Source organism: Sphaerodactylus townsendi, linkage group LG04 (assembly GCF_021028975.2).
Source record: "Sphaerodactylus townsendi isolate TG3544 linkage group LG04, MPM_Stown_v2.3, whole genome shotgun sequence".
Taxonomy (NCBI): domain Eukaryota; kingdom Metazoa; phylum Chordata; class Lepidosauria; order Squamata; family Sphaerodactylidae; genus Sphaerodactylus; species Sphaerodactylus townsendi.
Genome location: NC_059428.1, coordinates 7,964,130 through 7,990,959, shown reverse-complemented (window position 1 = coordinate 7,990,959; position 26,830 = coordinate 7,964,130). Strand labels below are relative to the sequence as shown.

The 26,830-nt window shown below is 48.0% G+C and overlaps 3 protein-coding genes across 3 annotated transcripts; 1 reads left to right on the top strand and 2 right to left on the bottom strand.

Moving 5' to 3' along the window:
* Positions 1 to 928: 928 nt before the first annotated feature.
* On the bottom strand, positions 929 to 1,878 carry LOC125431225 (olfactory receptor 51E2-like). The gene is given in 2 exon segments (XM_048493985.1): positions 929 to 1,075; positions 1,078 to 1,878. Coding segments are annotated over 2 exon segments (948 nt in total).
* Positions 1,879 to 14,429: 12,551 nt separating this feature from the next.
* Positions 14,430 to 15,440, top strand: LOC125431224 (olfactory receptor 51G2-like). Its single transcript, XM_048493984.1, has one exon. The coding sequence runs from the start codon at positions 14,430 to 14,432 to the stop codon at positions 15,438 to 15,440; it is 1,011 nt and encodes a 336-aa protein (XP_048349941.1).
* A 9,769-nt stretch (positions 15,441 to 25,209) lies between these two features.
* Positions 25,210 to 26,169, bottom strand: LOC125431223 (olfactory receptor 51H1-like). The gene has a single exon (XM_048493983.1). It carries the CDS (start codon positions 26,167 to 26,169, stop codon positions 25,210 to 25,212), a length of 960 nt encoding a protein of 319 aa, XP_048349940.1.
* Positions 26,170 to 26,830: the final 661 nt, after the last annotated feature.

Below are 26,830 nucleotides of genomic sequence, written 5' to 3'. Positions count from 1 at the left end.
TTTAAAAAAATTCAATCTGCTGTTTTCTTTTAAATCTCAAATTCTGAACAAGATCCACCAGACCACGGCCACACAGCCCCCCGGAAAACCCACCACAACCACAAGACCGGCTTTGATGGACCAGGGGTGGGAGGACAGTTCAGCCGAAGGCAGCTTCATGCGATTCTACCTGAATCATAATGTGACGGAGCAGCCCTGTTTCCTATGCAAAAAGCTCTCGTGGCTAATTTAACTCGGCATAGTTTGCAGGAGCCTTCCTGGCCTTCCCAGCAGGCCATTCCACATGTTGGGGACACCAACGGAGAAGGCCCACGTGGAGGCCATTGCTGCTGCTTCCAGTGTCTGAGCATTTGCAATGAAAGCAGAACAAGGAATCATCCCTGGGTGGAAGTGTAACCTCTATCTGTGGGTTCTTTGGGGCAGAACTTGGAATGAGTTTGCAACAACAATTTTTTTAAAAAAACAAAATGGTTTATTTTCTTAACATATAACATCAACATTTAACATCACACTTCAAGGTGCTGTTCAGGTTGCATTTTCAAGTCCTTATATTCACAGTCTACTGATACTGCCAATTCTTCTTTGCAAGTGGGTTGGCTCCTGAAGACTCCCAGGGCTTGGTGAACAGGATTCAACATGATGAAGGTTTCCAGGAGAACTCTCACCCATTACAAACACAAAAAACCCTGAAACAATAAACTCCAACATTTACAACATAGCAAAAACAAACAACTACCTTCCCAGTAGTTCCCAACAACATTGCAGTTACCTTAACAAGGTGTTAAGGGCTTATACAAACCAAGGTCCGAGTCTGGTAGCCTCGTCTCCTCCAACTACATGAGCTCTGCAGCCTCCTGCTGCTTTGAGTCTCCACCCCTTCCTGGGTCAACCCATTCTGAGCATGGGGGTTACAGAAGCAGCATCTGGCTCAGCTCCTCCGCACTGGCTTCAGGGCCCTTCTCCGTAGCTCTTTGGTCCTGGCCGCATAGATAAGGGGGGGGTTGGAGCAATCGGGGTACTCCAGGAGTGTGGTGGTGGACGCCACTGCTGTGATGTGAACTAGGCCGTGGGCAAGTCCCTCCCGAACCGGTGCAGCACAGAGAGCCCGATCAGGGGCACGTAGAAGGCCAGGACGACACAGACGTGGGCCAGGCAGGTCCCAGATGCCTTCAGCTGTTCTTGTCTAGAGGGCAGCTGCAGGACGGTCTTCATGATCACTGCGTAGGTCAGGAAGATGAGCAGTGAATCCAGGCCCATCACTGCAAGGATGGCGGTCAATCCATAGGCAACGTTTGGCATTCTGTCGCCACAAGCCAGGTGCATTACATCTTGGTGGACGCAGTAGGAGTGTGTGAGCACCCTGGAACCACACAACGGCAGGCGGTTGATCAGCAACGGAAGAGGGAGGAAGAAGAGGGCTCCTCTCGCTACTGCCACAAAGCCAATCTTTGCTGTCATGGAGTTGGTGAGGACGGCAGAGTGCCGCAGAGGGTGGCAAATGGCCACGTAACGGTCCACAGCCATGCCCAAGAGGACGGTGGACTCAGCTCCTGAAAGGGCATGGATGAAGAACATCTGGGCGAGGCAAGCGTTGTAGCCAATCTCCCTGGCGTCAAACCAAAAGAAAGACAGGATTTTGGGCATTGTGCAAGTAGAAAGCAGAACGTCTACAGCCGACAGCATGCAGAGGAAGAAGTACACGGGCGCATGGAGTGCCGGGTCTGTTTTAACAGCATAGATGACGGCACAGTTGCCCACAACGGCCACCAGGTACATGGCACACAAGGGGAAGGCCAACCAAAACTGGGCCGCTTCCATGCCAGGCAAACCCACCAAGATAAAAGCGAAGCCGTCACGAGTTCCATTAGTGAGCGACATGCTGCTGTCCGGTATGCGTTGTTCTGCGCTTCTGGAAGGGGAAGACAAACGATATATTCAATGTCAAAGAAACCGGTGGGGCACCGTACAATGTCACAGACAGATGTCAAGAGAGGTGGAAGCTGTTCTCTGACCCCCTGAGATAAAAATGCAGCGTGCCTTTCTTCTCTCCTCCATCAGAAAGGAGTGGGCTCCTATCCATTGGCAGCGCACACAAGGCAAACATGAAGCATTGTTTTAATATGTTTCACACTATAATGTGTTTTATCCTTTATTTTATTTACCTTATGCTTTTCTGTGACTGTAGCAAAGACTGACTGGACCAAATAGCTGCTTTGGAACATGGGCTGGGTGGCGTTTACACTCTGCTGAGGTCACCCCAAATCCAGCCCTCTCCAGCAATTTCCCAATCCAGAGCAGGCAATCCTCAGTAATACCCAGTGCAGGTTCGGGAACTCCGGTGGGTTTCAAGGGAGGCCGCGATGCGGCTCTTCCTCACCATTGTTCCCCATGCGGCTCCATGAGCCGAGCCGCCGGGATCCTCTTCACCCGCCCTGCCGGGAGCAGGGCGGGCGCTTCCCTTGCCCGGCGGCCGGCCAGGCCGAGCCGCCGGGATCCTCTTCACCCGCCCTGCAGGGAGCAGGGCGGGCGCTTCCCTCGCCCGGCGGCCGGCCAGGCCGAGCCGGGCCGTCTCCATTCCACGCTCGGGTTCCAGGTATGTGGGGCTGCGAGACAGCAAGTGGGCGTATGGGGGAGCGAGGGGGGGCGGGGAGCCAGGGGTGAAAGCAGGGGAGGGTGAGCCAAATGGCTCTTTGAGGGGAAAAGGTTCCCGACCCCTGGTCTAGTGCAAGTTCCAGATCTCCGAGATCTCCAGCAGAGCCGGGCCTCTCCTATGAACTCCTAGAAATCGAGATCCCTCCCGTTGGTGATGGCGGTTTGCATTGGTGGGCATACAAAACAGCTGGACGAATTTCTATTTAAACTGATCAAAGAGCCGGTGTGATGGACGGACCACTTAGCGTGTCAGACTAGTAATGAGAGGGACCAGGTCCAAATCCTCACTCACAGATTTTGGGGCAGTTGCTCTCGCTCAGCTTAGCCTACCCCACAGGGTAGTCGTGAAGACAAAATGTGAAGAGAAGCATAGAATTATGTGCTACCCTGAGCTCTTCGGAAAGGATTTGAAGGTGAGAGACATTTATAGGTCAGGACTGACAAAACACAAACTTCCCCTCCCCAGGTGTGCCACCACGGACTTTCCACTACTGGGCACTAAAAATAGGGGAAAGAGAATTGGTTATTTGAGAAGAAGAAGAAGAAGAAGAAGAGTTTGGATTTATATCCCCCCTTTCTCTCCTGTAGGAGACTCAAAGGGGCTGACAATCTCCTTGCCCTTCTCCCCTCACAACAAACACCCTGTGAGGTAGGTGGGGCTGAGAGAACTCCGAGAAGCTGTGACTAGCCCAAGGTCACCCAGCTGGCGTGTGTGGGAATGCACAGGCTAATCTGAATTCCCCAGAGAAGCCTCCACAGCTCAAGCGGCAGAGCTGGGAATCAAACCCGGTTCCTCCAGATTAGATACATGAGCTCTTAACCTCCTACGCCACTGCTGCTCCTTTGAGTAGAAAATACACAAGCGTTGTTCTGCTGTTGTCACTGGGACAAGAACCAATAAAGCATTTGGGTTCAGACACCCTTTTCCCACAAGGAATTGTTGGTCCATTGAATGTTATTTCCAACAAGAGGAAAAGCTAGATCAATTACTGGAGTGGGAAAATACCCTCGGCGCTGTTCAAGTGAATTAAAAATGACGATGTGATGTTCAAATATGGGGCATTAATCCAAGTGTGGGAAAATTTTCTTTATTTCTTAACATGTTTATAGAAACACTGGGACACTTGTATTATATTGCCTAATTTATAATGCCAGACATAGTAAACTGATCTCTCCAGTGTTAAATAAGTTCCCAGGCCAAACTGATTTTGTGCGAATTAAGAAGCTCTGAAGTGTTGAGAACTCCTGTGAATGCTGCTAAATTGTGCACGGCTGCAGTGAGAATTCGTAACAGTCCAGCAGGCTGATAGAAATCAATGCTCATAATATTTATTGTAGACCTTTTAAATTGGGATTCCCTATGTAAATTTTTATCCATGGTTGGTGAAATGCTTTTTTAAGCTTCTTTGGTTTGGATTTTTAATATTATATTTTGTTATATGTATAACATTTGACTGTTTATAACTATGTTTTGATCTAAATGACTGTTTAAACAAATATACATACATGCATTCTTTCTGTGATTTTACTGAGTAAAAATGAAATATCTTAAGAAAAACAAAAAAGCGAGCGTTTTTATGCCCTGCTTTTCTCAACCACAAGGAGTTTCAAAAACAGCTTACAAACTATTGTCGAAGGCTTTCAGGGCCAGATTCAACTGGTTCTGGTGGGTTTTCCAGGCTGTGTGGCTGTGGTCTGGTGGATTTTGTTCCTAACGTTTAGACACAGTGTGTAACAGACTTCCCTCTGTGATACACCTCTGAAGATGCCAGCCACAGATGCAGGCGGAACGTTAGGAACAAAATCCACCAGACCATGGCCACACAGCCCAGAAAACCCACCAGAACCAGTTTACAAACTCCTTTCCCTTCCTCTCCTGCAACAGACACCTTGTGAGGCAGGTGGGGCTGAGAGAGTCCTGAGAGAACTGTGACTGGCCCAAGATCACCCAGTAGGAATGTAGGAGTGCCGAAACACATCTGGTTCACTGGAGCAAGCTCCCGCTACCTGTATGGAGGAGTGGGGCATTCAAAACCCTGTCTCCAGATTGGAGTCTGATACATATGTGAAGGAGTGGGAGATTCAAACCCGGTTCTCCAGAGACTGCCACATAGTTCTATTGACAGGCCAGTAGGAGTTCAGAATAGTTTTCCATACACAGAACCACTGAATGAGCTTTTGTCTCCCCTCTGACAGAGGGAACTGATTTTCCTCAGTGCTTCTTAAGAACATAAGAACATAAGAAAGAGCCAGCTGGATCAGACCAGAGTCCATCTAGTCCAGCTCTCTGCTACTCGCAGTGGCCCACCAGGTGCCTTTGGGAGCTCACAGGCAGGAGGTGAAAGCAATGGCCTTCTGCTGCTGCTGCTGCTCCTGAGCACCTGGTCTGCTAAGGCATTTGCAATCTCAGATCAAGGAGGATCAAGAGTGGGAGCCATAAATCGACTTCTCCTCCAAAAATCTGACCTCCATACATTTGTTCTTCAACTGAGAACCAGTTTAGTTAGAGGCCAAGGAGGGGGGACAGGAAACGATGCTTTTACCTTCTGGGCACCACATTGCTATTAAACGTCTTCTGCATTTCTCAGCATTTTCTATCTCCCATAACCTTCTTGAGACAGATTCAGGGGGCTCAGGCAACACTTTTTAAAAATCTTCTGTCCGATCACCTATTTTGTAATTTCCTTCATTTATACTCAACCTTCTGCCCGAGTAAGAAGATTACATCCTTTCCCTTTCCTGCCATTTTGTCCTCACAACAGCCTGACGAGGTAGGTTGGGCTGAGAGCCTGTGACTGGCCCGAGGCCCCCCTGAACGCTTGCACGGCAGAGCCTCCCAGATCCCAGCATGACATTCTAACCACTACACCACGCTGCAGAAAGGCAAAGCCCAGATTTGCGCAATCGCTAGTCCAAAGAGGTCAGCACCTTCCCCCTTACCTTGCGGCTGAGCAATCGGTTTCCAGCTCCCATTGAGTTTCTCCCTTCCAGGTGTCTGAGAAATCTTCCAGCAGCTCAAGTGAGCAAGAGGAAGGAGGCTGGTATATAGAGGCCGGGACAGCGAAGGGAAACTCCTCTGGGCCCTGCTGCTGAGGCGAGGGAGCGCCGGGCAACCGCCAACCAACCTTGTGCACTCCCCACAGAACTCTGCTCCAAAAGCAAACAGACATGTGTGGAGCAGCAGTGGGGAGGGGGAGGGGGGCTCTTTTCCCTTTCTGGTGTGTATGCCCACCCCCATTCTGGCGTCTTGTGGATGGGGTTGCCAGCCCTGGCTTGGGAAACAGCTGGAGATTTGCGGAGTGGAACCTGTTGGTCTTTCTCTCTGTGGTAAGAGATACCTTTTCATGACAGCAGAGTGCGCAGAGAGTCAAAGCGCGGCAGAGCTGACCAGGAACGCACGCATGATGCACAGTGGCCACAGCGGGGGCTCAGAGCCAGTGCATAGTTCCTAACTGATTAGAGGAGTCTTCATTCATGAACTCTGCTCTGGATAGAAAAGTGGAGAGATAGGCCCCTTCCGCACACGCAGAATAATGCGTTTTCAAACCACTTTCACAACTGTTTGCAAGTGGATTTTGCCATTCCGCACAGCTTCAAAGAGCACTGAAAGCAGTTTGAAAGTGCATTATTCTGCATGTGCGGAACGAGCCATAGATTCTCTATTCTAGTGTAACTAGCTGGATGGGGGGCGGGGGTGCTGCTGTCTGCATCTCTCTGCACACACGGTGAAAAATGGTGGAGAGTGGGGGAGAAGCAGGGAGGGTCTTGGCCCCTCTGGCTCTTTGACTGTCAGGCTTTGCACCAACGATCAATAAGCAGACTCTAGATGTAGAATCAGAAGCCTTTGTTGGGTTGGCAACAGGCGGCTTCAGAAAGGCAGCTCTGCCAATCCTGGCTCTAGTCATACATATCCCCCTTTGACTCCCCTGGATTCTCTCCTCCCACCTTCCCATAGATCACAGGTGTCAAACTCGTGGCCCTCCAGATGTTATGGACTACAGTTCCCATCATCCCATGCCAGCATGATGCTGGCAGGGGATGATGGGAACTGTAGTCCATAACATCTGGAGGGCCGCGAGTTTGACATCTATACCATAGATTGTGAGAACAACGAGGTGTGGAAAAACTTTGTTTTCAAAGACAAGTATCCCACGGCCAAAGCAACAGTCTCCTGCCAGGCTGCGCCCGCGGCCTCCATTCCTCCCTCCTCTCTTCCGGAATCTCAAGTAGGGTTAGCCTAGTTATATACGTGACCAAGTGCATAAGAAACAGAACAAAAGCCCATTAACATATTACAGGTGGGGGTACATAGAAGGTCAGCATTCGCACCCTGGCCCCAGCAAGACCGCCCCCCTCAGCCCAGACGTGCATCTTGGTGCCTCCTTGTCTGTGGTCGGGTGGGGGCAGGTGCCACTCCTGACACAGACGTACTGATCAGCCCCCCTCTGCCATTCAGGCAGGAGGCAGCATAGAGTCCTTCACTGCCAACAGAGCCCAAAGAGGGCGGGGTTTGGAGAGGGGACTGCGGATAATGCCACAGAGGCCCCCTTCCAAAGCAGCTGTTCTGGCACAGTAGGTGGGGGGTGGGATCTGGAAGGGAGATTCAGGCCAGTCACACACTCTCAGCCTAGCCTACCTCACAGGGTTGTTGTGAGGATGAAATGGAGAAGGGGAGAATGGCAGAAGCAACTTCAATCCCTATTGTGGTGAGGATGATGATGATGATGATGATGAAGAAGAAGAAGAAGAAGAAGAAAAAGAAGAAGAAGAAGAAGAAGAAGAAGAAGAAGAAGAAAAAGAAGAAGAAGAAGAAGAAGAAGATGATGATGATGATGATGATGATGATGATGATGATGATGATGATGATGATGATGATGATGATGATGATGATGATGATGATGATACAGGTCTATCAAAACTAGGACAAAGAGGCTTAGAGACAGCTCCTACTCTAGAGCTGTGGCTATGCTAAACTCCGTGGCTTCGTGTTGATGTGTTTGGGGCTGTGTAGGGATGGGTGGAGGAAGGGGAAAGTGAGGATGGGGTATGAGTCTGAAATTGTGTGCATCGAGGAATGCTGCTGTAAATTTCGTTGTGCGTGCACAATGACAATAAAATGCTTATGCTTAAAGAAGAGGAGGAGGAGGAGGAGGAGGAGGAGGAGGAGGAGGAGTTTGGATTTATATCCCCCTCTTTCTCTCCTGTAAGGAGACTCAAAGGGGCTTACAATCTCCTTTCCCTCCCCCTCCATAACAAACACCCTGTGAGGTGGGTGGGGCTGAGAGAGCTCAGAAGAAGGATGACTAGCTGGCATCTGTTGGAGTGCACAAGCTAATCTGGTTCCTCAGATAAGCCTCCACAGCTCAAGCAGCAGAGAGGGGGATCAAAACCAGTCCCTCCAGATTAGAGTGCACCTGCTCTTAACCACTGCACCACACTGGTTCCTTTGGTGGTGGGGGGCGGGCGGGGGAATGGTTATAAACAAAGTAAATTATAAACAATAATAATAACAATCAATCCAGCCTTCTGCTGCCCCTTTCCCCCCTAAGAAGAAGAAGAAGAGAAGAAGAGTTTGGATGTATATCCCCCCTTTCTCTCCTGCAGGAGACTCAAAGGGGCTGACAATCTCCTTGCCCTTCCCCCCTCACAACAATCACCACTCCCAGTGAGAGGTGGGTGGGCTTGAGAGAGCTCCGGAGAAGCTGCCAGGATTAGCTCCAAGGTCACCCAGCTGGCGTGTGTGGGAGTGCACAGGCTAATCTGAATTCCCCAGATGAGCCTCCACAGCTCAGGCGGCAGAGCGGGGACTCAAACCCGGTTCCTCCAGATTAGATACACGAGCTCTTAACCTCCTACGCCACTGCTGCTCCTCCTAAGCCACCTGCAAGACGTCTGTCTGTGCAGAATGCAGAGCTCAAGAGGAGGCATCTTATGTTTCCTGCCTGACTGCTTTGCTCTCAGGTGAGTTTCCTCCAGTGGTGGGATTCAGCCGGTTCGCACCACTTCGGCAGATCCGGTTGTTCAAATGGTGCTTGTAAACAACCGGTTGTTAAATTATTTGAATCCCACCACTGGTTTCATCAGTAGCTGATGCCCAAAATGTTGTGTGCCGCTGAAGGGATTCTCCCTGCCGCCATTTTCTGAAGGTTGCCCCAGGATCTTTGCTCTGGAGGCAAAGTTGGTTCACAGAGCCTTTCCCCACTTTCTTGGATGCTCCCTATGCCGCGCGCTGCTCTTAGCGTGCAGCATCCCAGGCGCACGCCCAGGTGTCCCCACGACCCGCGGGGCTACAGTGCGCAGGGTGTTCCCCTCTCAGTGGGAGTAAGCCGGGGACCCTCGCTTACTTCCTTTCCCTCAAGTAGCGCGGGGCTTAAGGTAAGTGAGGAAAGGCCCACAGAGGGCAGGGCAGGTCAGCTCAGCGCTTCTTAATGGGAGGTAGACAGATGTGGGACAGGTTGCCGTCTCCAGATGTTCTGGCTCTACATCTTGCTGCCTGGGATGCAGAGCCGATCAACGTGTAAAGAAACACACATTTTCCATCTAGGTGGATGCGGCTATTTTTCACTAAGAAATTGACCGTGAAATGTTTTAATTGAGGCAGCCGAGCCATTTGGGCAGAAGCTCCGTTATCTCAGCAAACAGCAAGAAACTTTCTGGTTCCAGCCAGCTGTTTATCTTCCGGGCAGGTTCTCACAATAAAGTTATTTGTATCTCCAGCTTGCCAGCTGCTCGGCCACTCATAAATCAAAGGGAACGATAAACAGTTCGCCCAGCGACGGACGAGTGGAAGAGCGACCCTGCCAAGAGCGAGGCAGAAATGGAAAAAGTTAATTTATTCTGCACGGCATCCCACGGCTCCTTTCCCCTGATTGGCTGAACCGGGACAGCAAAGCAGGGCCTTTTCTGGATGCCGCCGAATCAAAACCTTCCCCCCAGCCTGGGAACCGGTAGCTCTCTGGATCATTACGCGGGACGCACCCCTGCTCAAGATGCCAGAGGAGGGAGATCAGTAAGTAGATGAAAGAGACGGGGGACAGGGCCCAAATGCCAACCACCCCTTAGGGCCGTGCGGGGGAGGGTGCCCCAAAGATGTTTTCCAGGATCCCTTGTTGGTTGTGGTGACTCCTGCAGCCAAAGTTACACCTCTGGCAGCACAATTGTTTGGAGTGGAGTAAAGCCCGAGTAGGGGCAGAGGAAATGTGGCGATGTTCTCCTAAAGGTATGAATGGGAAGTTCTCACAATGGAGAGATGTCGGGAGTGGTGTCCCCCAAGGATCCGTTTTGGGACCAGTGCTCTTTAACCTATTCATAAATGACCTGGAAGTAGGGGTGGGTAGCGTGGTGGCCAAGTTTGCAGATGATACCAAATTATGTAGGGTGGTGAGAACCACAAAGGATTGCGAAGAGCTCCAAGCGGACCTTGATAAATTAGGTGAGTGGGCTAAGAAATGGCAAATGCAGTTCAATGTAGCAAAATGTACTAGAACCAGGGGGCATTCATTGAAAATGCTGGGGGGAAGAATTAGGACTGATAAAAGGAAACGTGTGATTGGTGTTTGGAATATGCTGCCACATGAGGTGGCCACTAACCTCGATAGCTTTAAAAAGGGCTTGGACAGATTTATGGAGGAGAAGTCAATCTATGGCTACCAATCTTGATCCTCTTTGATCTGAGATTGCAAATGCCTTAACAGACCAGGTGCTCGGGAGCAACAGCCGCAGAAGGCCATTGCTTTCACCTCCTGCATGTGAGCTCCCAAAGGCACCTGGCGGGCCACTGCGAGTAGCAGAGAGCTGGACTAGATGGACTCTGGTCTGATCCAGCAGGCTAGTTCTTATGTTCTTAAGCTCTCAATAACTCTTGTTTCTGGGCGTGGGAGAACGGAGAAGACTCCAGTGGCCCCTCCGTGGACAAAGGGTGTCTTGTGTTCATACAGGATATGGGGTCAGATCAGTGATGGGATACAGAGATGCCTGCAGTCTGTTTCTGGGATGGTTCAAATAACTAAGTGCATAGCATAATGGGAACAGCTGGCCTTGTGTTGAGATACGGGGGCTGGTGTGGTATCGCCCAATCTCCTAAGATCTCAGTTGCTAGGCAGGTTCAGTAGGTGGAAGGGAGGTCGCCATGGAAGGCTCTGCAGAGAGAGGTCATGACAAACCACCTCTGCATCTCACTTGCCTTTGAAAGCCCCTTGCTGGGGTCACTATAAGTCAGTTGTGACCTCAAGGCACTTACATACATAGTTAATGTTGGGACTGGAGCACCTTCCTTATGAGGAGAGGCTGCAGCGTTTGGGACTCTTTAGTTTGGAGAGGAGGCGTCTGAGGGGGGATATGATTGAAGTCTATAAAATTATGCCTGGGGTAGAAAATGTTGACAGAGAGACATTGTTCTCTCTTTCTCACAATACTAGAACCAGGGGGCATCCATTGAAAATGCTGGGGGGAAGAATTAGGACTAATAAAAGGAAACACTTCTTCACGCAACGTGGGATTGGTGTTTGGAATATGCTGCCACAGGAGGTGGTGATGGCCACTCACCTGGATAGCTTTAAAAAGGGCTTGGACAGATTTATGGAAGAGAAGTCGATTTATGGATACCAATCTTGATCCTCCTTGATCTGAGATTGCAAATGCCTTAGCAGACCAGGTGCTCGGGAGCAACAGCCGCAGAAGGCCATTGCTTTCACGTCCTGCAGGTGAGCTCCCAAAGGCACCTGGTGGGCCACTGTGAGCAGCAGAGAGCTGGACTAGATGGACTCTGATTTGATCCAGCTGGCTTGTTCTTATGTTCTTATGTTCTTATGTTGGAGTCACAGCTGCGGTGAGTAGTCCAATATGTGGAATGGGGTTCCAATGAACACGATTCATCGTGGTGAGCGTGGTTGATATTGCAGGCTAATGATTCATGGAACATAAACGTCGGGGTTTTGGAAACTGAGTGATAAGACTATATGAAACAAACTGAACTAACTAACCTAACGCTAACTATACCTAACTTTGTGCTCTCCCCAAGGTGGTCAGCAACAAAAGGGATACTGAAAGAATTCTAACTCACAGGCAGAAATTTGACTGGTGCATCAGAGAGTGCTAAAGCTACACCTGCTTTGTATCAGCTCACAAGTCATGGGAATGAAACCCTGCCGGGGGCGGGGGGGAGGATAATTCCCATGGCAGTTCCTCTCCAAAGCCTCCAAACCCAGTCAGAGATGCCTTGTTCTGAAAGCAAACAGAATCCAGACGCAGCTCTGCTTTCCAAACTTGCCAGCTGAGAGGCATGGAATTTTTTTTTGAAAAATTGATTCCTGGTTGTGCTCAAACTCTGCCACCCCTGCTGCCCCCAAGGGAGGGGGGTACCCAGCCACTTCCATAAGCAGGTGGAAGAAACTGTTACACGCTCCCCTCTGTGATACACCTCTGAAGGGATGCCAGGCACAGATGCAGGTGAAAGGTTAGGAACAAGATCCACCAGACCACGGCCACACAGCCCCCCGGAAAACCCGCCACAACCAGTTGAATCCGGCCTGAAACATGTTGAAACCTAAGCTCTTAATGTGTGTGCATGTGGAAAAGTACGGTGACCACTGAATGTCTCTTGACTCTTACAGTGTCCCCATAAATCGGCTGTGACTTAGACTTTACACGCACACACACATCACTGATAACGCTGCCCTGTTTACAAGGAGATGTCCATCTAAGCTGTTGCACGGAAGGATTGTTTGTGAGTCCCTAAAGACTGGTGTGTTGCTCCAGCACCGGCTCTGCTCTGCATTCATCTCCCTCTGTCATCTCTCAGCTTGTGCTGTGTTGGGTCCGTTGTTCCTCCTGAAGGCTCCTTATTGTGTTAGCTCAGGGGTCTGCAACCTGCGGCTCTCCAGATGTTCATGGACTACAAATCCCACCCGCCAATTGGCCATGCTGACAGAGGCTGATGGGATTTGTAGTCCATGAACATCTGGAGAGCCGCAGGTTGCAGGCCCAGGTTGCAGACCCAATTGGCCATGCTGGCAGGGGCTGATGGGATTTGTAGTCCATGAACATCTGGAGAGCCGCAGGTTGCAGACCCCTGTTAGTTAGCTCAACCACAGGGCTCTCCCCTAATCCCCCCCCAATGGTCATCTGAGGTTAGCTGGTTCTCAAATAAAAGTCTGTTTACTTCATTGGCTAGAGCTGTCCCAGTGGCCATGATTGTGGCTTCCAGTGCTAGAGTTCAAGGCTAATTTCCCCCAGCTCATGACCCAAGGCAAGGATGCAGTATTTAATAACAGATGACATTTTCATGGAACTAAGCCTGGGTAAAAGAGAAGACCGATTGAAGCCAACACAAAAATAAATCCAGCAGACTCTTGGCCAGAGGTCATGAATTCCTCTTGCAGGCCCTAAATAGAGATGTACACGGATGACTGGTTTGTTTTTTCCTTCCCGCGTTGTCAGGGAGGCCATTTCTGCCCTGCTTGTTTTCTTTGGCAAACTTCCCATTTTCATTCATTCATTTTATGCCATTGATGGAAAAACCAGATCTCAGTTTTTGCGGCAAATGTTATGAAAAGTCACATGAGAAATGCGGTCCATGGAAACGGACTAGATTTGTTATGAAACTTGGTAACACCCCTACCCTTAAACATGAAGACAAACTAGTCCACCATCTTTCCAAGGCATAGAGCAGAGCAGCATTCATGAATATCTTGGGGAGCTAGTGCAGGCTGACCAGACGTCCCGCTTTTGGCGGGACAGTCCCGCCTTCAAACAATTTGTCCCACGTCCTGGAATGAAATCTGGAATGAATGGAGTATTCACTCAATTCCTTTTCCCCTTTAGACTTCCCCAAACTGTAGGATCACTTCAGAGCTTTTGAAACAAATCTAACTCAGAACTTGGGATGGGAATTCTTCTCCTTCTATATTCTGTTTTCTTTAGGTCCATCACAACAACTTGTTCAGTGGTGGGATCCAAAAATTTTAGTAACAGGTTCCCATGGTGGTGGGATTCAAACAGTGGCATAGCACCAATGGGGCTGGGCGGGGCACGATGGGGGCGTGGCCGGGCATTCTGGGGGCGGGGCATTAATAATTTCTCTGTTATTGTAAAAAACTCTTACTGAAAAAAAGTTCCTAATTTCCAGCTGGTATCTTTCTGTCCATAATTTGAACTCATTATAGCAAGTCCTATCGTCTACTGCCAACAGAAACAACTACTTCTCCTCTAATTGTCTGCCTGTCAAATACTTCATACTTTCAAATACTTAATTTTGTTTCTAGAAATCAAAAGGAGACTTTCCTTAAACCAGGAACTTGACCATATTAAAACATGTTTTTAAAACAGCCCAACAAGGAGAATTGTCCCATTTTCTACCTTCGCTAACCAGCCACATAGGAAACAACAGGGCTTTATGATTTTTGGACCTAATGGGATTTCTAACGGAAAAGCAGACCCAATGAGCAACCCCCTCTCGGCACACACAAATAATTAGTAACCCCCTTTCGGGAACTGGTGAGAACCTGCTAGATCCCACCTCTGAGCTTGTTGACCTGTTCCAGGGTCTCCTGCCTATGAAGGCCCTTTCAAAAGGACTTAAAAGGTTTTTAAGAGGCCCTTCAAGAGGCTCTTAAAAATAATAATACAGAACTAGGTTCAAATTTCTACACCAGTAGCCAGATTTTGCCACACTCTGCACATCTGCGCATGACTGGGCCTCAGTGTGACTACCAGGGGACCCCATGATCACATAGTGTTGGTTTTCTCTTATTTCTAGGTCATGCGGCACCTGAGACAGGATGGAGCCTCCCCAGGAGGGCGCAGTGGTGACCAACCTTTCTTTCTACCAGCCTTCAGTTCTCCTCATGATCGGAATTCCCGGAATGGGCCGGCTCCACCACAGGTTGCTCTCCATCCTCTTCTGCTCGTTTTACCTGGTTGCTTTCTCGGGCAACTGCACCATCCTCTTCATCATCAAGAGGACGTCGAGCCTCCGTGAGCCGATGCACCACTTCCTGTCCATGCTGGCCGTTGTGGATCTGGCCATGGCCATGTGCACCCTCCCCACGACCCTGGGCATCTTCTGGTTTGACATCCGGGCCATCGGATTCGATGCCTGCCTCGCCCAGATGTATTTCATCCACATCTTCTCCGTGCTGGAGTCCTCTGTGCTGTTGGCCATGGCCTTCGACCGCTTTGTCGCCATCTCGCGGCCGCTGAGGTACAAAGCCATCCTGACCAGGGCCACCGTCGTCAAGATCGGCCTGGCCATGTTGGTCAGAGCAGCCGTCTCCCTCCTGCCGATCCCGTTCTTACTCAAGAGGCTGTCGTACTGCCCCAACAACCGCCTCTCTCACTCCTTTTGCGTCCACCCAGATGTGATGAAGTTGGCCTGTGCAGAAGACATCACTGTGAACGTCCTGTACGGCTTAGTGGTCATCTTCTCTACGGTGGGCATTGATTTCATCTTCATTGTGCTCTCTTACGCCCTGATTGTCAGGACCATTGCGAGCCTGGGGGTCAAAGGAAAGTGTTGGAAGACGCTGAACACCTGCGTCTCCCACATCTCGGTCGTATTCATTTTCTTCATCCCCATGATCGCCCTGTCCATCATTCACCGATTTGGCAAGAATGCCCCACCTATTGTGAGCACTGTGGTTGCCGACGTCTACCTCATCGTGCCCCCTGCTTTGAATCCCATCATATATAGTATCAAATCCAAGCCAATTCGGAAAGCTATCTGGAGAACGCTGTTTTGGAAGATAGATATGATCAGAAACAGGGATAGTATTTCTCTCCAGGAAGTCTGAATCAACTCAGTCGACGTTTCAGTTTAGGGCAGGGGTCTGCAACCTGTGGCTCTCCAGATGTTCATGGACTACAATTCCCATCAGCCCCTGCCAGCATGGCCAAACAGACCCCTGGTTTAAGAACATAAGAACATAAGAACTGGCCTGCTGGATCAGACCAGAGTCCATCTAGTCCAGCACTCTGCTACTCGCAGTGGCCCACCAGGTGCCTTGGGGAGCTCACCTGCAGGAGGTGAAAGCAATGGCCTTCTGCTGCTCCTGAGCACCTGGTCTGCTAAGGCATTTGCAACCTCAGATCAAGGAGGATCAAGATTGGTAGCCATAGGGCAACGTTGGTTCAGCTGCAAGAGCAAACTGTTATCGGTTGCATGTGGATCTCAGTTCGTGTACTTAAACTAAACCATACTGAAAACTAAACATTGCGGCTGTGGTGCTATGCTATGCAAAATGGGATGGAATAAGTTTGAAGCTTAAATTTGTTGCCACCAAGTATGCCTTCCATTAAACCCACAAATAGAAATTTGTATGTATATATATATATTTATATTTTGATTAACTTCCCTCCTGCCCAAGTGGGCTCTGGGTGGCTAGACTGAGACAAGTCTTTTTAGTTTGGGGAGACTACGTGGAACAGGGGCTAGCCTATATTTTGGCACGCTGCTGCCTTCAAATGGATGAAATGAAAGAGCAGTCAAACGTGCTTGCATGGAGCGCTGCTGAGACCAAGGAAACTGCATCTAGATATGTCACAATGGGGCACCTCAGAGTGGACAGCAGGCCTCCTACTGGTGACCCTCTGTCAGGATGCCTAATGGGTGTGTAACCTCTAACTGTGGGTTCTGTGGGGCAGAACTTGGAATGAGTTTGCAACAACAATTTTTAAAAACAAAATGGTTTACTTTCTTAACACATAACATTAAACATCAACATTTAACATCACACTACAAGGTCCTGTTCAGGTTGCATTTTCAAGTCCTTCTAGTTACAGTCTACTGATACTGCCAAGTCCAATTCTTCTTTGCAAGTGGGTTGGCTCCTGAAGACTCCCAGGGCTTGGTGAACAGGATTCAACATGGTGAAGGTTTCCAGGAGAACTCTCACCCATTACAAACACAAAAAGAAACCCTGAAACAATAAACTCCAACATTTACAACATAGCAAAAATAAACAACTCCCTTCCCAGTAATTCCCAACAACATTGCAGTTTACCTTAACAAGGTGTTCAGGGCTTATACAACCAAGGTCCGAGTCTGGTAGCCTCGTCTCCTCCAAACTACATGAGCTCTGCAGCCTCTTGCTGCTTTGAGTCTCCACCCCTCTTCTGGGTCAACCCATTCTGAGCATGGGGGTTACAGGTACTGGGAGCAGCATGTTGTTCTGGGCTTTGGGGGGATGGGGAATGAATTGTGTGACTGTTTCTAACTGTTTCTACCGGCAGGTGCTGGTCAAGGCCAACTCTCACGGTCTCTTGCTCTTATTCCGTGGTGGCGAACCTTTGGCACTCCAGATGTTATGGACTACAATTCCCATCAGCCCCTGCCAGCATGGCCAATTGGCTGATGGGAATTGTAGTCCATAACATCTGGAGTGCCAAAGGTTCGCCACCACTGGTCTACATATTTCCTTGCACTGTTAACGGGGGGGGGGGGGGGGGGGGAAGATATTACTGCTGTTCACGCAGGAAAAGCCAATTCTGGCTTTTCAAAGCTGTCCTCAGGATGAATAAACCTCTGTTCTCTACAGTGTGTTGTTTCAATCATTGGGGATCTGACATCTTCCTACTTTAGGTTATTAACCCAGTTGCCAAATGTTCGAGGTCTGATCCTGCATTGAGCAGAGGGTTGGGCTAGATGGGCTGTGGGCCTCATCCAACTCTATGACGCTGTGATTCTTCAGAAGTAAAATAAACAAGAAGAAAGCCTCTAGGCCAGGTGAACATCAGCAATGTATCTCAGCCTGCCAAGAAGCTGGGCCCTGGGTTAGCCAGCACAATTCTGCACTTCCACACTCTTCTGAGACCATGGTGGTCAGGACCCCATGGGCCATCAGTGTGTGACAGGGAGTAGGGCTACCAGCTCCAAGCTGAGCCTGCGGAGGATCGGGACCTCAGTGGCATAGCAGTGGCATAGGAGGTTAAAAGCTCGTGTATCTAATCTGGAGGAACTGGGTTTGATTCCCCGCTCTGCCGCCTGAGCTGTGGAGGCTTCTCTGGGGAATTCAGATTAGCCTGTGCACTCCCACACATGCCAGCTGGGTGACCTTGAGCTAGTCACAGCTTCTTGGAGCTCTCTCAGCCCCACCTACCTCACAGGGGGTGTTTGTTGTGAGGGGGGAAGGGCAAGGAGATTGTCAGCCCCTTTGAGTCTCCTGCAGGAGAGAAAGGGGGGGTCTTCTTCTTCTTCTTCTTCTTCTTCTTCTTCTTCTTCTTCTTCTTCAGTACAATGCCATGGAGTCAGCCCTCCAAAACATCCATTTTCTCTTCTCTTAACGGATCTCTGTAATCTGGTGATGAGCTATAATAATCCACCTGGAAGGTGAGATCTCTATCTGAGGCTGGCTGAGGAAGCTAAGCCCTCAAAGGGGGTCCCAGAAGAACAGGTGAGCCCTGAATGAACAGGGCTAGACTGCAATTTTCCTAACGATAGCAGTGACCCCTTCCAGATATCTATGGTGGCTAGATGTGTGCATGGGAGTTGTTATTAATCCTTATTTATTCCACATGGGATGGTCTCATCATTGGGATTGGTTTCATGATTGTTTCTTTCAGTATTGTTTCATTTTCATAATTCTGCTTTGTTGTAATTTCCTGTTTGCTTCAAGGGACGACACCTTTTCCTTGGATTTGTACCTTTTTGGTTTTCCATCCAAACCGGACAAAACTCAGGGGGCCTACAGTATTCCCCAACCACACTGAGGTTGCCGAGTTTCAGACACACTGAAGGCAATGAAAGTCACCTGTGTTTAATATTAATGTCTGTGGGAGAATTCATTGGAAAGATTCCGAACAGGGACATGAAAAGCATGGATTCCAATCCAGCAGCACCTTAGAGACCAAGAAGATTTCCAAACTTTCAAGAGTCAAATCTCCCCTGGTGAGGTATGAGTTGGAATCCTCGTATGCAACAAGGGGAGTTTTTGTTACCGCCAGGAAAATAAACAAAATATTTTCCTGAAGTCAGGTTGCCTGGCTACACTGGCTCCATGCCCAGATGCGGAGACTTGCGTGGTTCAGAAGCCTTCATAAGGCTCAGAAAGAATGTATATGTATGATTGTGCCAATGCTATATGGTTTCCCTTGCGTTTGTGTCATTTACGATGTAATAAATGCCCCTTTTAAGTTGAAATTAGGATGTGCCTGCAGCTTAGTGTTAGTTAGGTTCTTCAGTTAGCTTAAGGTTTTTGTTATTGTTAGATTTAAGAAAGCCATGCCAATTAGTAGTTGTGAAGTCTTACCTATAAGTATAAGTACATGTGTTATCCTTTAAAGTTTCCCTAATATGTAAGTTAGAAATGTTATTTTTGAAATTTGTGTCTGATAGTAAAAGCAATAGCCAGTTAAGGTCTGATATTAAGGGACAAGGAAGTTGGCTCTGGAATGCAGCTCAGACCAAAGCCCAGCCGACCCTTTGATAAGGAAAATGACCCTCTTTGGATTTACAAATCGAATCTGCTGCCAGCACCCAAGGGTCACCCAGCCGTTGGAAGACGTGCAGGAACCACCAGTGGACAGTTTGAACTTTCCTTTTGTTACAGCAAAGCAAGGCCTTAGGGCATCACTGAAAGGTGCAGCCACCTGATAGGAGATAGCTGGGTGTGGCGGTAAGCCCATCTGGATTTCGCGGACAATAGACGCTATCTGCTTTCCATTCAGAACCATTGCGAGATCCCGCAGGAAGACGCCTGACAGCGAGATTTGGGTTTCCCATTCAGAAAAGTGTAACTGTATCTGGTTTGTAAACTGTTTTGTTTCATGATTGGTGTTTTGGGTGAGGGACTCGCCCCCTCACCTCCCCTTTGCCCCCTTTTGAAGGTTGGGAATAAAAGTTCTTGCACTGCGTTGAAAGGGCGCGATTCTCTCCTGACCGAGCTGTGACCACCACCTGCAATAAAATCCTTTTGCTTTGAAGAACGCCTGCTTCCTGTGCCTCATTAAGTTGCTGAGCTGAAATCACTTATTGTTACCTGGCAAATCGCGGTAACATTTTGACTCTTGAAAGTTTGGAAATCTTCTTGGTCTCTAAGGTGCTGCTGGACTCAAATCTATTATTATTATTTATTTATTTATTTAATTTGATATACTGCCCAATCCCCGGAGGGCTCTGGGCGGTGTACAACATAAAATCACATAAAAACATCATAAGCAACCATAAGTTATAATAAAAACAGCAGTTATAATATATCAAGATGGCGTCCCACCTGAACCTAATCCCTTTAGCAGGAGGGGGTAATGGTCCCAATGGTATGAGGGACCCATAGATCTTAATAATGGATCCCATTAATATTGGGATTCCAACCTAGGGGGGGGGGCACTCAGCGCCTGGCCTCTCCAAACGCCCGGTGGAACAACTCGGTCTTACAGGCCCTGCGGAAGTCCCCAAGGTCCCGCAGGGCCCGGACAGTTGGAGGGAGAGTGTTCCACCAGGCAGGGGCCAGAGCCGTAAAGACTCTGGCCCGAGTGGAGGCCAGCCGTCCTACAGCAGCCTAATGTGGCTGCCCCTGATCCAAACCTTACTGAAGCTAACAAGCTTGAAGAACAGCAGGACGAGGAAGAGGCAGATTCACAAGACGAGGACATTTGGTGGAACAAGGAAGGTAAAGCTTCAGGGTCCACAGGAGAACCTGGGGGGAAATTTGCCTGGACAAGGGACGAGGGCTCAAGAGCAGCAGGCCAGCAACAGAAGGCAGATTACATGGGAAAAGTTAGCACAACGGGACAGAGCATTGGGAGGAAAGAGCAAGGCAAATTCCTACCCCATGTCCTCTAGAACTGGAATATCACAGACACCCACAATCCTAGTCGCTGCATATTTCAGTCGATCAAAAAAGCCCAGAGCCTGTATCACCCCTCCTCCTAAGGCCGTGGTGGCGAACCTTTGGCACTCCAGATGTTATGGACTACAATTCCCATCAGCCCCTGCCAGCATGGCCAATTGGCCATGCTGGCAGGGGCTGATGGGAATTGTAGTCCATAACATCTGGAGTGCCAAAGGTTCGCCACCACTATCCTAAGGACATCAGCCTCTCTGTTTGTCCAGTGACCGTAATAAAGAAAGAAACCAGAACGGAAGTACAAGCACCTTGTGAGGTAGGTGGGGCTGAGGGAATTTGGAGAGAACTATGATAAATCCAAGGTCACCCAGCAGGCTTCACATGGAGGAGTAGGGAATCAAACCCAGTTCTCCAGATTAGAGTCTGCCACTCATGTGGAGGAGAGGGGAATCAAATCTGCTTCTTTTGTGGCCTCGTGGGGGGGGGGGGGTGTCCCCCATGTCTGAGGACAATCCAAGTGATATCTGTGACTTCCTTTTGGCGGTGGTATCACAAGCCTAACGGGGCCTTGCTGTAGTAACCTTTTAACCTGCAATGCAAATGAAATAAAGACGGAGCTCCGGGTTCTGAAAGACAAAAAAATCCCCACCCCGGCCAGTATTTTGTTTTACGGGGCTGCCAGCGGGACTGAGAACTTGTGAAAAGAGTATAGGTGGGTTTTTTTTTTTAAAGCAAGCAGAAAATGTAATTGAAAAGGAGTGACACAGAGGCAGGAAGGAAGTAGCTACACACTGTTTGTTTCACTGTGAAGTGCTTGTGGAGATAAACAGATAAGCACTCGTTTCCCCTCTACATCAGCAGTTCCCAGTCAGAGGGGTACCTAGGGAAAATGTAGCCCGGTGCAAAATCTGAGTTTTCCACCCCCACTCCCACCCCCCATATGGGCAGCCACAGTGGTGGGATTCAGCCTGTTCGCACCTCTTCGGCAGAACCGGTTGTTAAAATGGTGCTTGTAAACAACCAGTTGTTAAATCATTTGAATCCCACCAATGGGTGGCTTTTTCTATTGGGAAAGAGAAAGAAAACATGTTTCTTTTCACCCCATCTACAATTTTAGAAACCTTACAGTGTAATTCTAAACCCAACCTTGGTCGGGAAACGGCCAAGATAGAAACCGAATAAATAAACAAGTAAATTAAATAAATAAATTGAAAGCAAATAAATAAATAGATTTAGAAGGGCACAGCGCCTACTAGTTCAAAGGGCCAGACTTCGGTCACGTCACGAGAAGGCAAGAAGAGTCATTGGAAAAGACAATAACGCTAGGAAAAGTTGGAAAGAGGAGGAGCCGCCAAGAGATGGACGGCCTCAAGGAAGGAGGCCTCGGCTACCTTCGGTGTGCAAAACCTCAGCAAGGCTGTTCACAAAAGGACATTTGGAAGACAGGGATTCATAGGGTCACTGTAACGATTTTAAGGTTGGGTTGAAATGATTGTAGGTTTGTGTGTCTTTAAACTGAGTGCTGAATAGGAGGGGAATGACCATTAAAAAGGCACATGAGCTGTGTTTGAGTTTGGTGAGGGGTGCCGGGGCAGGTGGGGCAGGGGCAAGAAGAAAGATTATAAAAGGGGTGAAGCCAGAGAGAGAGATCTGTGTTTTTTAAAAATATTTTTATTGTATAGTTTGAAATAATCGTTCTATTTACATCTTTCTGATATAATTTCCAAACAATACATTTTCCCTTTTTTTCCTCCCACCCTCCCCTAATATCATGTTTTACTTTTCTTTAACCAAACAGCAGTAAGTTCATTCGTTGTTGTCTTCTTGTCCATATGTCTTCTTTGACTCCCGTCTCCTTCATCCAATTCTCATAACTTGTCCATATCTTCATTATTTCATTCTGTTTTTCTTGCCATGTTTTATTCTTTGATAATATTTCAAAAATGTCTAATGTCGCTTGTTCCCATATATATTCCAACCATTTCTGAATCGTCCATTTTTTTTAATCTTTCCATCCAAGCGCTATCACTGCATGTATTGCTCTAATCAACGTTTTGTACATATTTATATATTGTATATCTATTTTTTTCATCATCAATTATTCCCATAATAATAGATCATTTCTTAATTCCACTTTATTTTTCATCCGAGAGAGTTCTCTGTGTGTGTGGGGGGGGGGGGGTTGTTGAAGCTGTGTGAGAGGAATCTTAGGTGTGGGTTTTTACAAAGAGAGAGGGGGAAATTGAAGTTAATGTATTGTCGAAGGCTTTCACAGCTGGAATCACTAGGGTGTTGTGGGTTTTCCGGGTTGTATGGCCGTGTTCCAAGAGCATTTTCTCCTGACGTTTCGCCTGCATCTGTGGCTGGCAGCTTCAGAGGATCTAGATGCAGGTGAAGCGTCAGGAGAAAATGCTACTGGAACACGGCCATACAACCCAGAAAACCCACAACACCCCAAACTGAAGTAAGTTTGAGATGTATTAATCTGTGAGGAATACAGAAACTGTCAGAGTTAGAGTGTCAGAACTCTCTGAGGAAGAATTGGAGTCTGTCAGAAAAGGACAGAAACTGTATGAAGAAGAAGAAGAATCTCCTTGTCCTTCCCCCCTCACAACAAACACCCTGTGAGGTAGGTGGGGCTGAGAGAGCTCCGAGAAGCTGTGACTAGCCCAAGGTCACCCAGCTGGCGTGTGTGGGAGTGTACAGGCTAATCTGAATTCCCCAGATAAGCCTCCACAGCTCAGGCAGCAGAGCTGGGAATCAAACCCGGTTCCTCCAGATTAGATACATGCGCTCTTAACCTCCTACGCCACTGCTGAGTGTGCCAAAGGGTGACATAGTTTTATTGTAACAGTGAAAGGGGTCAGAATGACTTTATGCTGACTGGAAGTTATTTAAAGTAGTTGGTGCCTCAGTTAGATTTTATTTTAATTTCTGTAAATAATTTGTTTGGAACCTTGAAGTTACCTACCAGTTATAAATACACTCTTATTCTGGTTCAGTGAAATATTGGAACTCCCCCCTGATTTTCCTTAGCAGTGCAAATGCTATCCATTTGCCTTACATCTTGTACACGCTAGCAAAAAAAGAATAAAATAAAAGGGGAAATAAAATAGTTTTTGGAATTTTATTCTTGATGGTAGCCTACAAAATGAGGAGACAGAAAAGACAGAAAAATAGAGTAAGTGGTGTAAAAAAATATCTAAAAGTGATATGTGTACAAACATACACCAAACATGTAATACAAAAACCATATAGAAACCACATTAAATATACATTTGTTACAATTGTCTACAGTTGTCTAAAGCCCCTTCCGCACATGCAGAATAACGCACTTTCAATCCACTTTCACAGTTGTTTGCAAGTGGATTTTTCCATTCCGCACAGTAAAATCCAGCTGCAAAGTGGGTTGAAAGTGCATTATTCTGCATGTGCGGAAGGGGCCTAATAAGGTGGCAGTGCTCTCAATGAGATTAACCAGGTTATCTAAGCAATGTGCCAAAACAACTTGCATGTCCTTCCTTGTTTAGTTGTTAAAAGGAAAGCGAACTTCCTTCCGTGTTTGGTCATTCATCTGTTATATGTAATAGTAAATGCAGAACCTCTTGCAGAACTTGAAAAAAAGGCTGTTATGCATCAAATGGATGCAGAAATTATAACAGGGATCATGAAGGAGGCTGCGGTGCCTTGGAAAGATGCACATAAATGTTTGTAGAAGGTCTCAAAGAAGCATGAAAAACAAGACATCCACATGTGGCTGCCGGCTGATTTCTAATAAGCCTTCAGCGTTGTGGATGTTTTGCAGAGTCTTCTTCAGTATCATGCCATAATTGCACTATATCTGCGAGACTATACAAATATAACGAAGCTCATAAATTATAGACTATTGTGCCATACTTACGTGTATCCAAAATTACTCACTTTCATGTCCAAGAACTGCATGCCTCACATCCAGACCTCAATATTGCAAAAGACCATTTCTGTAACTTAAATCCATTCCAAGCTGCTCATTACACGCAGCTGTGGTTTGTTACAAATCACATTTTCTAATTTACCCATAAGTAGATAGATTGTGGTAGGAGCAAGACCAGAACCCTCAGAACAACCCTGTGGGGTAGAATAGGCTAAGAGAGATAGGCCAGGCCCCGGTGCTCGCAGTGCAATATTTTAACCAGTGGTGGGATCCAAAAATGTTAGTAACAGGTTCCCATGGTGGTGGGATTCAAACTGTGGCATAGTGCCAATGGGGCTGGGCAGGGCATGATGGGGGCGTGGCCAGGAATTCCAGGGGCGGGGCATTCCTGGGAGGGGCTGTGGCAAGACGCAGCTGCTGCGCCGGTCCTTGGGCGGGAAACGAATGCACGCAGGCGCAGGCTGCCACGCACACCGGTGCACCTCCTGCTAGACTGCTTCAAGTTCTGCACGCTACTGCTGAGAGGAGGGTCGTAACTAAGGCAAAAATCACGTGGCAAAATCACCAATTAGTAACCCCCTCTCGGCACACACAAATAATGAGTAACCTACTCTCGGGAACCTGTGAGAACCTGCTGGATCCCACCTCTGATTTTAACCCCTACAATGCCGGATCAATGGAAATATAGATATTTCCCCAAGCTTATTATCAATACAAACCTTTTCATTTGAACTCTACTTTGGATTTAACTAATTCCAAACACCATTGAGAGATTTTACATAAGTTCTTCTTGTTTTAGTATTTGCTTTCATTGCAATGCTTTTATCGTGACTTCCCTTTTATCACAGTTGTCCCAGTGGAGAAATATCAGCTCCTGATTTTGTTTTGCTGGAACATTTTGCAGATCCTTTGTCGAATTTGTTTTGTTTTCACACTGTAAACAATGGGATTAAGAACAGGTGGGACCGCAATGTAGATGTTGGCCATCATCATGTGAACCATGGGAGACAGGTGCCGTCCAACCCGATGAACTACACTGGCACCAACCATTGGCATATAAAAAATCAAGATGGCGCAGATATGGGAGACACAGGTGTTCAAAGACCTGGAACGTTCTTCACGGGAGGCAACGCTCAGCACGGTCTTCAGGATCAGGGCATAAGAAACTAGAATGATCGCGACATCCAAACATAATGTACAAATGACTATAATCAAACCATACAACATATTGACTGTAGTGTCTGCACAGGCCAAATGCATGATATCCTGGTGGAGACAATAGGAGTGAGATAGCATGTTGGACCCGCAGAAGGGGAGTCGTTTGATAAGGAACGGGGCAGGGAAACAGACACAGAAACCTCTTGCCAATATGGCTAGTCCGATTTTTCCGATTACTGTATTTGAGAGAAGCGAAGTGTATCTCAGAGGGTTTTTGATGGCAACGGATCGGTCCAAAGCCATTGCCACCAGGATGCCAGACTCTGTCCATTGGAACAGGTGGATGAAGAACATCTGAACGATGCAGGCATTGAAGGAGATCTCTTTGAAGCCAAACCAGTAAACACCCAGCATCGTGGGCATGGTGCACAAAGTGGCACCCAAGTCCGAGCAGGCGAGGAGGGAGAGGAAGAGGTACATGGGCTCGTGAAGGCTCCGATCTGTCTTGATAACAAAGAGAATGAGCACATTTCCAAAGAGAGTCAGGATGTAGAGCAGACAGAGAGGGAAGGCCATCCAAGAGTTCTCCTCCTCCATGCCAGGGATGCCCACGAGGACAAAGATTTGGTGGTTCACAATACTGATGTTGAGGCTGAGGGTGGACATCATCCTTCTACAACGATATTATGTAAAATATCCACCATCATCTTAGCAGACATAGAAGTCCGACAGGAAAAGTTGCCACCGTTCGTCAGCCCCCTCCCCCACTATTTATACTTGTGGGTCTGTACACTCTTTCCCCTTTGCTTTCACACTCACCACCTTTGCATTAAAAGTGAAGTTTTCCGAGTCCATCCTGTATGAATATGGCATAAATTGATGCCTTCCGTGAAGATGAGGGGGGATATGATTGAAGTCTATAAAATTATGCAATGTTGATAGAGAGAAATTGTTCTCTCTTTCTCACAATACTAGAACCAGGGGGCATCCATTGAAAATGCTGGGGGGAAGAATTAGGACTAATAAAAGGAAACACTTCTTCACGCAACGTGTGATTGGTGTTTGGAATATGCTGCCACAGGAGGTGGTGATGGCCGCTCACCTGGATAGCTTTAAAGGGGGCTTGGTCAGATTTATGGAGGGAGAAGTTGATTTATGGCTACCAATCTTGATCCTCCTTGATCTGAGATTGCAAATGCCTTAGCAGACCAGGTGCTCGGGAGCAACAGCCGCAGCAGGCCATTGCTTTCACACCCTGCACGTGAGCTCCCAAAGGCACCTGGTGGGCCACTGCGAGTAGCAGAGAGCTGGACTAGATGGACTCTGGTCT